The sequence below is a fragment of the Bubalus kerabau genome, chromosome 6, assembly GCF_029407905.1.
Source record: "Bubalus kerabau isolate K-KA32 ecotype Philippines breed swamp buffalo chromosome 6, PCC_UOA_SB_1v2, whole genome shotgun sequence".
NCBI lineage: Eukaryota > Metazoa > Chordata > Mammalia > Artiodactyla > Bovidae > Bubalus > Bubalus kerabau.
Window position 1 is genome coordinate 27,681,068 of NC_073629.1, and position 14,801 is coordinate 27,695,868.

The 14,801-nt window shown below is 42.9% G+C and overlaps 1 protein-coding gene across 2 annotated transcripts in view; it reads left to right on the top strand.

Annotated features, from left to right (window-relative positions):
- The window catches only part of CD58 (CD58 molecule), a 39,787-nt gene extending 25,533 nt beyond the window's left edge, over positions 1–14,254 (top strand). Inside the window, exons 3-6 of one of the 2 annotated variants that reach the window (XM_055584622.1) lie at positions 774–1,049; positions 6,490–6,505; positions 8,908–8,948; positions 13,827–14,254. In XM_055584622.1, the coding sequence (XP_055440597.1) occupies positions 774–1,049; positions 6,490–6,505; positions 8,908–8,926 (311 nt within the window). In that variant the 3' untranslated portion in view covers positions 8,927–8,948; positions 13,827–14,254. Of the gene's footprint in view, positions 1–773; positions 1,050–6,489; positions 6,562–8,907; positions 8,949–13,826 lie in introns of both variants that reach the window. The other variant, XM_055584623.1, reaches the window with a different exon arrangement.
- Positions 14,255–14,801: the final 547 nt, after the last annotated feature.

A 14,801-nucleotide genomic window follows, 5' to 3' on the forward strand; every position in this document is an offset into this window, starting at 1 on the left:
GTTGAAATTTTATTATCCAAATGTGTCCATGACCAATTTTTGTAAATTTTTTTCTCAGATCTCTTATGATTGGTTTTAGGTGGAAAGGAGAGATGCAAGAAGGTGTATGAATTAATAAATGAACCAGTGATTGATACGGTCAGCTGATTAGCTTTGAGGCTTTAGAGAGAAATGATGGTGCATCATGACTTGTGTCTTACTCATCCTCAAAGGCTACTGCCTTAGCCAGTAGCAGGTGTTTCTAGAAGAAACCTGGGGGTGATGCATCTAGACTGGCAGGCGTGTGACATGTGCCACGCCCTCCTCTGCCTCTGAGTGGGACCAGCCCACAATACAGCTCCTTAGAACCTTTAGCAAACTCATTTGAGTCAGATGTCTTGGAATTCAGCCTTTTTCAGATTTTAGAAAGGTGATATAAATGATCTCCTCTGTGTGTGTGAGGAAGCACTTCACTTAGTTAATGGGGAGCACCTTATACTCAAGCAGGTAAGTATTTTTAGTAAAACATGATAACAAATATTTGTGAACAATCATTTAGCTTTCAGACATCTTTGGATTTCAGAATTGAGGATAAAGGATTCGGGGCCCGTATCTGCACTTTGAGCAGGTAGATCTGATCCAGAAGAAAAGAGAATTTTCTCACCTTGGTGCTCAAGGAGTGGTCTGCTTATCTTTTCAAGTGCATAAGGAGTTGGAAGTTCTTTGTGAATTTGTGGATGAGGAGTTTAAATATTATTCTTTTCTGTACTAAACGTCCCTTTTTTTCCCCTCAGCACCTCCTCCATCACCGTCAACATTTTGCTCATTGTCTGACGATGGAAACATTACTCTCACCTGCGAGATCATGGAAGTGGACTATGACGTTGATGGTAACCTCATACAATATTTGTGGGAATGTCCACCAACAGTACAGTGTCACCGTGGCTCAAGTCCATCTGAAGCATATGTCTTAAAGGAAAGTGATCTTTCACAGAGTGTTCAATGTATCGTTAGCAATCCATTATTCAAAACATCAGCTTCCATCTCTTTGTCAACCTGTGTGCCAGAGGGTGAGTAAGTGACTGCATGGGTTATGGTAGAGGTCCTATATACAAATGGGGTTTGCAGACCACTGGTGATTCATGAATTTCACACCACAGATTAGTGGCTAACTTTCGCTTCACAAATTTGAAACATAAAATGAGTTATAGTTTTCACAGATACTTAAAAAAATTTTTTTGTTTGGCTACACAGAGTCTTAGTTGCAGAATGTGGAGTCTTTAGTTGCGGCATATGGAATCTTTAATTGCAGTGTTCAAACTCTTACTTGCAGCATGTGGGATCTAGTTCCCTCAACAGGGGTTGAACCCAGACCCCCTGCACTGGGAGCGCAGAGTCCTAGCCATTGAACTACCAGGGAAGTCCCACTTTTTTTTTAGATATAAATCTAGTATTTTTTAGTACTTTGTGTCAAGCACCATTCTAATACATATGTTAATTCTGTTCCCACACAATCTAATAATTATCCTTATTTTATGGGGGAAACCAAGATGTGATTGGGAGTTTAAGGTGCTTGTCCAAAGCCACAAACCTGTAAGTGGTAGAACCTGATTTTGAAATCAGGCCATCTGGCTTCAGAGTCCATTCTCTTAATTACTCACACTTATTCACTGCTTCCTAATATTCTTCATAACCATTATGTTCTCCAAGTGTGCACATGCGCCACAAGATAGTGCATTCAGTATGCTTGTGCAGGCTAATATTTGATTAATAGCATGGCAATCTGTCTCATCTATGGTCTTTTTGTGTTGCTTAAGTATCATGTATATTTGTAATTTACAGTTCTCCTTATCTATTTTTTTTTTATATTGTACCTCCAGTTTACAAACAGAAGGATCAGTAATTTGAAAGTGGTTCATTGAAGCCTAAGAGATGAAATGTATAGTAAATACTGTATTTCAGGATAATACCACAATTGTAAAGTGTGAACTGGATTCTAGGGCAGACAGAGAATGTGAGTCTCCTTAGGCTGGGCAGGGTGATTCTGTGAATATTTTTTTTCCTAAGCAAATAAAACAGAAAAAGACAAAAAATGAATATAATGATGTTGGTTTGTAAATTGGCCCACTGGTTATGAAGGGCAAGGAGGGACTGAAGAAGAAGGCAGCCACTCCAGATTAGTGGTGGCAGGTTTAATAAGCAAGGGAGCTTACTTAGGAGGCTTGTCTTGGGTGACCTCAAGAGGAATAGACCTCTATGTCTGCCTGCCAAATCTTAGAATTCATATAGAGATCACGATTCAGTCATATAGACCATCCTGATGGTCTCACAACTCTTGAAGTTCTCTCTCTAGGCTACATCCTTAAAAACAGTTCGCATGGTGGGACTGGCTGGGAGCATGTACATTTCAAGCACAGGAGTGGTTGTGCTGGGCCTCTGATGGCCTGGGTCCAGTTGTCCAGTCAACTTACAATCACATCCTTTTTAATGATATCTTCCAACAAATGAATATGAACAAATTTGAATTTTATGTGGCTCCTGAGCCATTCTCCCTAAGTCTCCCACATATTGAACTTTTTAAAAACTTTTCAGATCATGATATAAAGCCATTAAGGTTATGATATCATTTTCAGACAAAGCAGTGTGACTTCTCCAGTAAAACAAACAAATGCTTCCAGAAAAAGTACGAAATGGCTTCCAATTCGTAACTGATAGATTGGGTCTCTAAAAACAGAGGAAAGACCAAGCCCACAGAGGTGTCTTTCGAAGCATTTATACAAGTAACACAATTGCCAAGAATATTAAAAAAAACCGTTTGCAGAGCTAATGACAGTTGTTCTGCTTGGCGCAAACATTCCTTCATTACTTCCACTTACCGGGTTTTCCATAATGCCCAGGGCGTACAGTGTGGAAATGCAGTTTGTGTGCTTTACAGTGAGAAGAAGAAACAAAACCAATGCGCTTTTGGCTTTGACATGTGTGCAGTGTGCACAACCGACGAGGAGAAAGAGGTTGACTGTCTACAGAATGAACAAGCAAGCTGAAATCTTGAAAGGCTTCAGGTGTTCAAAGAGTCAGTATACTTGAAGGAAATCAGTTCAGTTCAGTTGCTCAGTCGTGTCCGACTCTTTGCGACCCCATGAACTGCAGCACGCCAGGCCTCCCTGTCCATCACCAACTCCCGGAGTTCACCCAAACTCATGTCCATTGAGTCGGTGATGCCATCCAGCCATCTCATCCTCTGTCCTCCCCTTCTCCTCCTGCCCTCAATCTTTCCCAGCTTCAGTGTCTTTTCAAACGAGTCAGCTCTTCGCATTAGGTGGCCAAAGGAAATAACTCTATTACCTTTGAAATATTGAAGGAAATATTATTATTACTATTATTGAAGGAAATAAGTTCTAAATAAAATCCTTTATAGAATTATGTGGAATATTTTAAGATTTTCAAGCATTTTGCCCTCTCACAGTTTTCATTTAACCTTTGCCCTTAGAATTGAATGCTCAAGATGCTTTTCCCTGTTGATACCTTGAGAAAAGATTGTCACAATAGCATCCCTTTCATTGATACAAAATTTGTTGTTGTTGTTCAGTCGCTACATCGTGTCCAACTCTTTGGGACCCCATGGACTGTGGCACACCAGGTTCCTCTGTCCTCTACCATCTCCCAGAGTTCGCTCAAATTCATGCCCATTGAGTTGGTGATGCTATCTAACTATCTCATCATCTTTTGCCCCCTTCTCTTTTTGCCTTCAATCTTTCCCAGCATTGGTCTTTTCCAATGAGTTGACTCTTTGCATCAGGTGGCCAAAGTGTTGGAGCTTGTTTCAGCAACAGTCATTCCAGTGAAAATTCAGGGTTGATTTCCTTTAGGATTGACTGGTTTGATCTTGCAGTCCAAGGGATTCTCAAGTGTCTTCTTCAGCACCACAATTCAAAAGTATCAATTCTTTGGCACTCAGCCTTTATATATGTATCTAATTCATTGTGCTATATCCCTGAAACTACCACAATATTTGAAAGCAAGGATAAACGATTAACTTTTCTCAACTAAAAAAGGTAATAATAATAATTGAAGGTAGGCAGCTTTGGTCACATTGCTGCTTTATGCAGTTGTCAGAAACCCAAGTATGGTCTATCTAGCTCCTGCCACCCTCCCTGCTGTCTCAGGAGTGGGACCCAGGGAGGGAAAAATAGTGTGTCTTACCCCTTCCAGGGAGACTTTTGAGAAATACCACACAACCCTTCTTGCATCTCATTGCCCAAAACTTGTCACATGATTAAACCTCACTACAAGAAAGGTTGAGAAACTAATTTTTTAGGTGAGTGGCAGTATGCCCAGCTGCAGATCTGAATTCTTTTACTAAAGAGAAGAGAATAGGTATGTGGGACAACTTAACAGTTCCTAACTAGGGACCTCTCAAATCAAACCAATGCCTATTCATTCTAACCCAGCTGTGCTCCAACTAAGAGGAAAGGGTGTGTGTTCATATTCTTATTCATTCATTCATTTCTATCTCCTCTTCCCTTTCCTCCCCTCCCCTCTCCTCCTCTCCCCTGTCTCTTATCTATGTTGTATTTGCTGTTAGTGACCCTACCGTCTCCCTTAGCAATGTGTGGTGATTATTTTGCCATATCCTCTCTGTTCTGCCCTTAGATTTTTGGTAGGTGGATAGAGTCCATCTGATGAACCATCATTATTTTCTATTGTGGACACTTTGGTTGTTTTATCTTTTTGATATTGTAAGACTGTAGTAAATATCTTTGTGCCTTTTTTGGAGAGAGAAGAGAGGCACATCACTGATTCTGTCTGTAGGTTAGCATCTTAGAGATGGAACTGCAGAATCAAAGGACATTAGTAGAGATTCCAATAGGTTAATGGTAATAGCTAACAGGCTTCCCAGGTGATGCACTGTTAAAGAATCCACCTGCCAATGCAGGAGACTCAGGTTCAATCCCTGGGTTGGGAAGATCCCTTGGAGAAGGAAATGGCAACCCGCTCCAGTACTCTTGCCCAGGAAATCCCATGGGCTGAGGAGCCTGGTGGACTGCAGTCTATATGGTCACAAAGAGTTGGACATAACTGAGCACACAATAACTAATCACGGTTCTTACATGTATTGATTCAATTAATGCCCACAATCGCCCTAGGAGGCATATTTATCAGGTCAAGAGAAACCTGAGTCTCTGAAACATTAGATCACTCACTAATCCAGCGTGTGGGAGTGATTCAGTGAGACTGTAGGCACATCATTTAGCACGGTGTCAGCTGCTCTATGGTAAACATTTCTAAGGCTTGCTGTGCACGGCTGCCACATTGCCCTGCCAAGCACACGGTGCCAAGTTGTGCTGCCAGTGGCAGGATGGGATGGCCAAATAGTGAAATATTCGCCGCTTTTAATAAAAAAGCACTGGACCTGATATGTATCAACCTTGTGCATATAAATTTATTTAGAAACACGGTCAATTCTCTTTATTCACAGTGAAAGTGAAGTGACTCGCTCAGTCATATCCAACACTTTGCAACCCCATATCCATGGAATTCTCCAAGCCAGAATACTGCAGTGGGTGGCCTTTCCCTTTTCCAGGGGATCTTCCCAACCCAGGGATCCAACCCAGGTGTCCCGCACTGGAGGTGGATTCTTTACCAGCTGGGCCACAAGGGAAGCCCAAGAACACTGGAATGGGTGGTCTATCCCTTCTGCAGGGGATCTTCCTGACCCAGGAATCGAACCGGGGTCTCCTGCATTGCAGGTGGATTCTTAACCAACTGAGCTATCAGGGAAGCCGCTTATTCATGTAGTTATGTTTTATTAAATCACTGTGAACACAGAATTAGTGAATATTGAATCGTTACTCCCAGGGGAGATATAGGGTTAGGTTCCTGCAAGTCTCTGGTCACATGTTTGAAAAGGAATCAATATAAAACCTTGTTTTATGTGTGTTTCTGTTTAAAGACACATTATTTAATATATGTGATTAATGCACGAATGGTGAAATTCACAGCCAGCAGGACCATAACTGATGCCTAAATGAAGCTTATCTAACATGCGTATTCTCTCTGTGACTCACACAGCCTGCTTGTGTTTGGGAAATGCTGTGTGTCTTATAGAGAGAATACACGGGTTAAATAAGCTTCATTTAAGCATCAATTATGGTCCTTCTGGCATTTCAGCACTGTTTTTGAGGGCCAGTTTAGACAGTGAAATAAGCAACAAAAAAGCACAAAATGTGGAACATGTGGGCACTAAGGAGATTGCAAATAGGATCGTGTCTACAGTATAAGGGCCAAAACATGAGGGCAGAGTTTTGCCTTGAACCTCGGTTGGGAACAACAGTTTTCAGCATTTTGTTGCCCGTGTCAGCGTATGACTATGAAAGTACTGCAGGTATTGGTTTGAATAAATTTTAGGGAATAGGTAAATTGCAAATATGAAATCTGCATAGAAGGAGGGTCAGCTGTATCTGTTTTGGTCAGTTCAGCTAATTGTATTTCTTTTTTTTTTTTTTCCAGATAATACAAGGCATAGGTATGTGCTTTTTGCCATACTGCCAGCAGTAATATGTGGCTTGCTGTTTTTAAAATGTATGTATACTTTTTTCCTTAAAAAGTTTTCAAATGGGAATTGGTTTTTCAAAGGCCAGAAAATGATTAATTTGAAGATGAAAACAAAGTTTGACATTTTAGTTGTTTCACAAAACCTTTTTTGTTGTACTTGTTGGCTGGGGTTCCTGGGTGTATTGGGTTCCCTGAGATTCTGCATTATCCTGAGGCGGTAGGAATCCTTGGGCCATAGAGAGCATTACAGGAGTGGGAACACAGCCAGTAATACTTGGGACCATTCCACAGCCTCCTGTCTATGGTCTGCCTCAACGTATGTTACACTTCTGGTCTCCAAGCCAGACTTTGCAAAAAAACCCAAAATTCTTCGTCTTGGCTGCTGTGGTCATAATTCCCATGACTTACAGCCCAGAAGCAAGTCTGAGGTAAGGCGGAGTTTTTATTGAGTCAGGTGATGTGGAGAGGGTAAAGCTGACATGGTATTACTTGTATTGCCTTCCTCAGTCTCCTGAGATCTTGGGCCAAATCCAGAAGGCAACCCATATGCCCTGGAGAACTGGTGACCCTGTCCCAGCCTATTCTTTCCTGGTGATAAGAAACCCCTCCTTAAGTCCTAGAGGATGCCGACCAGTTTGTAAATTTCAGACTAGGGGTTCTTGAAGCCCTAACAGTTTCCGTATCAGCCTTCGCCAAGAGGAAACTTACAATTCGTCACTCCCATAGGGATTGTTGAAGAGTAAGCCTTCCACAAGGTGAAGGCATCCTGGATCCATGTCATTTCATACTTGTGTCTTGAATCAAGTTCACAAACTAGATTTCAGTTTCCCTAGACCTGCACTGTTCAGTATGGTGGGTACTAGCCTCATGTAATAATCTAAATATAAAATTTAATCAATGAAGATTAAACAAAATTTAAAATTTAGTTCCTCAGTCGTACTAGCCACATTTCAAGTGTTCACAGATGGCTAGTGGCTACCATGTTAGACCAAATAGAGAACAATTCCATCACTTCAGAAAGTTCTATTATAGGCCAATACTGACCTAGTCTATTTTGGGGTATTGGCCCTAGAATGTGATTTCCCAAAGATACCATTTCTATATTATAGGTTTCAAATACCATGAAGATCTCTAAGTAATCAACTATCAGTCAACTGAATCTCCTCTAAACAAGTTATAAAAAACTCAGCTGAAGAAGGTTTTAAGGCATCATTACCAATAAGTAAAACATCAGGGAACTCAAGTGTTCTTTTAAAAATTTATTTTTAATCCTCAAATAGCAGTAGTATATTTAATAATCTCTTTAACAGATTGGTACCCAGAAACCAAAATAATTTTCTACTCATATGTTTTTTTGGGGGGGTGGGGGGTAAGATGTCTACAATCGCAACTCCTGAACCTAAAAAAAGAGCCCTGTGTACCCATGTAACTCCAAAACAACTGACTGACTTATTAAAACAAACAAAAATAAACCTTTATTCAATGGAAGGAAAGTTACCCCAGCGGAGGTACTGATAGCACCATATAGTCCCCCCCACCCCCCACCCCCCACCAAAAAGTAACAAATAATTACTTCAGTAAGCATCTCAATCCTAAAGCCATGAATTGGAAAGATGAGGTATTTGGCATGGAGCCATCAAAACGGGAGAGTCAGCTAGTTGACACTTTGACAAGCTCATTCAACCTTGTGGACTCAGCTGCTGGATCATTAGCATGGCTCCAGGCTAACTGGTGCCTTTGATGGGGAGGAAACTGAGGGATACATGTGAGACCATATCTTAACATCCAAACTGGTGCTGTCAAAATGGTAGCCACATGTGGCTGTTGAAACCGTTAAATATGAGAGTCCAAACTGAGGTATGCCATCAGTATAAAATAAACACTAGATTTGTAGGACTTATTTCAAAAGGAATGTAAAGTATCTGATTAATAATGTTTATACTGATTATTTGTTACAGTAATATTTTTGATATGTTGGGCTAGTTAATAAAGTTAATTTCATCCATTTCTTTTTACTGTATCATGTGGCTAGTAAGCATGTGTAATTACTTATGTGGCTTACATTAAATCCCTATTGGGCAGCGCTGGTCCAGAATATTCTAGCCTTCCCTCCATCTTTAGCTTCATGCAAAGTTTCTATAGAAAACATTCATCAACAGTTTTTGTTTTTCTATCATCTGATGACCAATTTTTGAACAACTCTTTGGCTCAACTCAGTAGCCAATTTGATGTGAGCATTTAGGAGAGTAGGAAAGACCAGCTTGACAGGGCTGTGTTCTTGAGTTTTCCCAGTTCAGGCCTCTAGCCAGCAACCCCACAATTTAGCTTTTTTTTCCAGCTCTTTAATTGAGACAAAAATGTCTTCATTTGTAGGTTTTCTGGGACGTCGTAGCCAGTGAAATTTAGGGGCCTAGGTAAGTAACCCATAGACTGCTCAGTGGGCACGGTATGTATCATGTATTGAAAGCAGAACAACCCCCATGTAGAGGGCCTGTTCTTTGGGGAGCCAGGTTCTACTTATCTGTCACTTGCCTTGAACAGTAATAAGTAATATCAGCAGATTACTCACCATAGTTCATTAAGCACCAACCAGTCACTTTCCATGTAACATCTCATTCAGTCCTCTCATCGAGCCTTGCATGGGGGTATCTTTACAGCTTGTTTAGAGACATCAAATGGAAGACTTGGAGAAGTCAAGTCACGTGACTCATAAATGGTAGAGCTGGGATTCAAATCTAGGTCTTCAGATTCCATGGGTTATCCTGTTAACCACCAAAAATATACTCCCTCCTTCTTCTATCCCAGGAAAATGGAGCCAAGGATAAGGTTCACTTAGGGAGCCAGGGTCAGAGCTGGGCCTGCATCATGAACAAAAGATAGGATCCAAACACAATGAATGGTGGCCATGGGTGAAGGAAGTTGCCTTAAGGAGATCCAGAAGTCCCTGTCCTTGCAGAATCCCCATGGTCAGGAGGCAGAGGCCAATGAGCTAGACTTTTAGGAATTTGGGGAAGAGTAAAGCTGAGGTCTGGAAAGTGCAGGGTTGGGGGTGGCAAGTCACCCCTTTTGAGGCAGCATATGTTGATGGGATAGGGGTTGAGCCAGGCCAGGATATTGAGAGAGAACTACCAAGAGGTTCAGTGATTTATTTCTGGGAAACCACTGAGGATTTTTGAGCAGAGCTAGAAGGCAATGGCACCCCACTCCAGTGCTCTTGCCTGGAAAATCCCATGGACAGAGGAGCCTGGTAGGCTGCAGTCCATGGGGTTGCTAAGAATCAGACATGACTGAGCGACTTCACTATGCTTTGGGAAGATGTCTGTATTGGTAAAGCATACAATGAATAAATAGACAAGAGGCAAAACATGGGGACACTGGTTAGTGGATAAATCTAGCCAAGCAGAAGAGAAGCTGTATTGGTGTGAATGTGAAGTCGCTGAGTTGTGTCCAACTCTTTTCGACTCCATGGACTGTAGCCTACCAGGGTCCTCCATCCATGGGATTTTCTAGGCAAGAGTACTGGAGTGGGCTGCCACTTCTTTCTCCAGGGGATCTTCTCAACCCAGAGATCGAACCCAGGTCTCCTGTATTGCAAACAGACGCTTTGCCATCTGAGCCACCAGGGAAGCCACCAAGCAAATTGGTGTAATCAAAATGCTTCAGAGTGACTGGCTCATGTTGTGCTGTGCTTAGTAGCTCAGTCGTGTCCGACTCTTCGTGACCTCATGGACTGTAGCCCACCAGGCTCCTCTGTCCATGGGATTCTCTAGGCAAGAATACTGGAGTGGGTTGCCATGCCCTCACCTCCAGGGGATCTTCCCAACTCAGGGATCGAACCTAGATCTCCCACATTGGAGGAGGACTGGCTCATAATGGTGCCCAATAAATGTTAGCTATTTTGGTTATGACTCTTCTTCAAGAAAGGAGCCAAAAGCAACAGGAATTTCAACCCTTGGCAGCACTGCCAGACATAGCAGGAGTCAGATGGAGCCCTTGTGTGAGAAGGTGGATTTGTGTTCAGTCAGGCCGAGTTTGGGGTGCAGGCACATTACGTGGGTAGAGATATCCAGCACCTAGTTGGAGAAGTGGCTGGAGGGGCTGGGGCTGAGGTTACAAGTTGGGGAGCATCTTTGTCAGGACAGTAACAGCTTCCCAGAGCATCTGAGCTCACCAAGAAATAGAAGCCGGAGGCCCTCAAGTGGAGGGCGAGGTGGAGGAGTCCAGGAGGAGAGCCAGGTGGCACCCTGTTATGGATCCAAGGGAAGAGGCCATGCATTAGAGCTTCAGGGAGGCAGAGGAGGAGGGCGGTGGTCAAGATCTTTGGCTTGGCTGAGCGATTTGGCTGGCTTTCATGAAAGCCACTGGGTGAGTGGTTGGAGTAGGGTGATGGCAGTGATGGTCTGAGAGCAGTGTTACCGTTGGGACCACTGGGTGGGCTGGGAGGCTTCTTTCTCTCCAGCTGCTGGCCAGGACAGTGACCAAGTCACCTGGCGAGTCAGCTACTGCAGAAGGCCTGGGGCAAGGGATTCTAGAAGACAGCTCAGCCAGCTGCAGGGTGCAGGCTGGGCAGGGGTACTGAGGCCACCAGGGGTTGGTGGGCTAGGAGGCCCCGTGGAGAGAGGGTGGGAAGGGATCGGCCACGGATGAGGTGAGAGGCAGGTGTGCTAGCAGTGTGGGGGCAGCAGCAGAAGACCTGGAGGTTATGGTCAGAGGTGGGGCGTTCAGATCTGAAGCAGTGCTCGTGAGGGCAGGTGAGGGTGAGATCCCAGGCAGGGCCTCTGCTGAGATCCTGATGGTAATAGTTGATGTGTGGCCTTCATGAACAATGACAGGAGATGTTGTTCATGGGAGGGCTGTCATCCAGGGCCACTGAGAAAGGTGACGGGGTAGTCCAGGCCTTGTTCCTTTACTTGCTCCTTTATTCTTTCAACAAGCACTCTTATGGAGATGACTAGATGGCAGGCACTGTGTGAGCTGATGGCTTGAGATCAGGGTACCCAGTGAGGCTAGACGTTGTATGAGATTCAGAGAAAGCATATATTAGGGATCTTACCTCTGAGAAACTTAAGGTCACACTGGGGAGAATGGATGGGCATGTAAGAAACAGAAGGCATTCCAGCTGGGAGAAGCAGCAGAGGCGGAGACATAGGCAGGAACCAAACATCATTGTTATTGATAAAGATGTCGGCCTGCTTAGCATCAAATTTAACCATATTTGCAAGAAAATGTTTGGAAGTCAAGAGCATTAAAATGAGTGATATGGGAGTAGGGAGGCATTTGTAGGTTCTGTGGCACTAGAATTTTTCATGAAAAATATTGCCTTGGGATGATGAGCTAGGAAGAGAAAACTGACATCTCAGGGTAACATCCTGAGGAATAAATAGGTAGCTTGGGGCTGGGTGTGGGAGAGGAGCTTACTTTTCTTGGTATATTTTTGTTGGCTGCTCAGATTTTGTATTTTGTGTGTTTCTTACCTATTTAAGAATGCCTTTTAGATTTAAAGAGCCCACTGTGGCTGCAGAGGGGAGTTCCCTAAACTCAATTATTAAAGGGTTAACAGATGTGGTGGGGGGGCAGGGCTGGGGGAGGAATGGGGGAGGCGGGGACAAGCATAACCAGGAAGAAATGCAAATTTGTCACATCTCTGTGAGTAGCCATGTGCGGATGGTAAGAGTTGGACCATAAAGAATTAGGCTGAACACTGAAGAATTGATGCTTTCAAATTATGGTGCTAGAGAAGACTCTTGAGAGTCCTTTAGATAGCAAGGAGATCAAACCAGTCAATCCTAAAGGAAATCAACCCTGAATATTCATTGGAAGGACTGATACTGAAGTTCCGATGCTTTGACCACCTGATTCAAAGAGCTGACTCATTGGAAAAGACCCTGATGCTGGAAAAGATTGAGGGCAGGAGAAGGGGGTGACAGAGAATGAGATGGTTGGATAGCATCACCAAATCAATGGACATGAGTTTGAGCAAGCTCTGGGAGATAGTGAAAGACAGGGAAGCCTGGCATGCTGCAGTCCGTGGGGCCACAAACAAGTCAGACATGAGTCAGAAACTAAACAACAAGGTTCTTAGTAAGGAAAATGCCTATTTCCTTTACCTAACCCCTCTGATCCCAGCACTAATTATTTTTGTTGTCAAATTTCTTTATTTTAATTTTCCCCAAACTAGAAGATATAAAACAAGAATTTGTTGTGGTTTTAATTTGTATTTTTCTAATGACTAATGATCCTGAACATCTTTTCATGTCCAGCACAAATGGACATGAAAATGAACACTAATGGACAGTTTTTTACGAACTCCTTTTACCAAAGTCATGCAGATCTTTTGGAACTCTGGTCTGATCTGGTCTATGGAAATACAGACTGTGGGGAAGACAAAAAAAAAAAGCCATGAAATGACCTTTTCTCAGTTCAAAGGAATGTTCTCAGGCAGGGCTGTAGCTGGGTTGATTTACTCTGAGTCACTCAAGGGTGTTCTGTTATCACCACAAAGACAAATAATCAGGAATAGAAGCTGAAAGAAGAAAACCACGGCCAGGATATTCTTGTGGCAAAGGAAATGGCTGTTAGAAGGGGTGGCAGTTTACCTATGGGTCTTAACAAGCTCAGGTCTGTTATTTGGAGATACCAGGATTCAATTCAGCATGAAGAAAGTGAGCTCTAATTCTTCATAAAAGAAATAGTTCATGTCATAGGCTCAGTAATTACACTAAAGTCATCATTCCACTCACGTTATCAGCAAGTATACTCTCTCAAGCCATTCAGCACATGGCAAGATGTCAAATAAGTTCTCTCCCATCCTACACTTGGCAAACATCATAATGAAAATAATAATCAAGTAATATTTAGTACAGGAATTACGCATCTGATTAAAAAAAAACTCCATCTTAAAGTAGTGAAGAGAAGTTACTTTTAAAATGACAGCATAATTAGAAAATATTTGAAGAAACAAAAAGTTAAAATCCTTGTATGTGTCACATAGAAGAGTAAATGTCAGATGAAAAACAAAACGCAAAAAGCACAAGTGTAAAAAGATCAAGACTGAGTTGGTTTGAGAAGCTGGGGCTCTGAATTTGTGCTGTGTACCAGGATAGCACTCCTGGGAGATCTCCAGCTACCATCCCATAAGGACCCAAGACCAGTCTCCCTCCATCTCTGCTCCCTAGAACTCTTGCTTTTGATGGATTTATTACAAAAGTGCTTCCTGCATTAGAATAAGAGGGTCGTATACTGCAGCACAGATGGACTGTGTTTTATTCTAATATGAGATATTTCTTTTATAGTGCCTGTTGTTTGGTAACAGAAGATGAAATGGAACACCTGGTAATTAAGTTATTTCAATCGCTTCGGGAAGGCATCTGATTTACCATTCATGTATTACCTTCTTCTTGAGGAAACTGAAAGTCTGCCTGAAATTGACCGTTTATAAGACGTTTCCTAGAAGAAACAAGGACTAACACACAACAGGCATTAGTTTCTGCTCTGCCACTCACACTGAACATCACTAGATACTCGCTTGTTCCTTAATTATTAATTACACGTTGTGTTTTTCTAGTGATGTAAATGTTTGTAAATAATGTAAGTATGTATATATATATGACGAAGCAACTCCCAGAATTTCCTTTATCTTCCAGACTTGGGTCCCGATATGGTCTCGTTGGCCTTTTCTGACCCCATCTATCACCAGTAAAACCCCTTGTATCCTCTTTAATGAATGTCCACGTCCCCTTTCTGTCCTAATGAACATGGGCAGCCATCTCGAGGGCAAGCTCTCCTCTCCTCTGTGGCTTGTGCAATGGCTCGGGGGAGGAGGGGCATCATCCTGGCTCAGCTCTGCTTCCAGACTGTTGCTCCTTCTCCAGCTCTGATGCTCACACCAGCAGACCCATACCACCCAATAGCCCTTTTCCGAGTTATCTTTGTTATTCCTCATGCCATGAAGATTTTAACACCAGGTGGAAACCACTCTCAACACTGCCCCTTTCAGAATTGGAGTGTTTTCAAAACCTGTAACTTCCAATACCCTGGCATGGTCTCCCCCAGGGATCTCAGCTTCCTTTCCCAGCACTGCCTGGGCCCCGCTCCTGGTCTTTTCAGCAATATCGCAGTCCCTCACTATCTTAGTCCCCCTCACTTAGCAGCCCCTCACTAGCATGCCGTCTTAGCATGTCCTCTTTGCTTGCTGTCTTCCACACCACAACCCCAAGGGGCCCTAATCCAAAACTCCAGCAATCCAGCCAGGACCTGCAAGCTGGCGA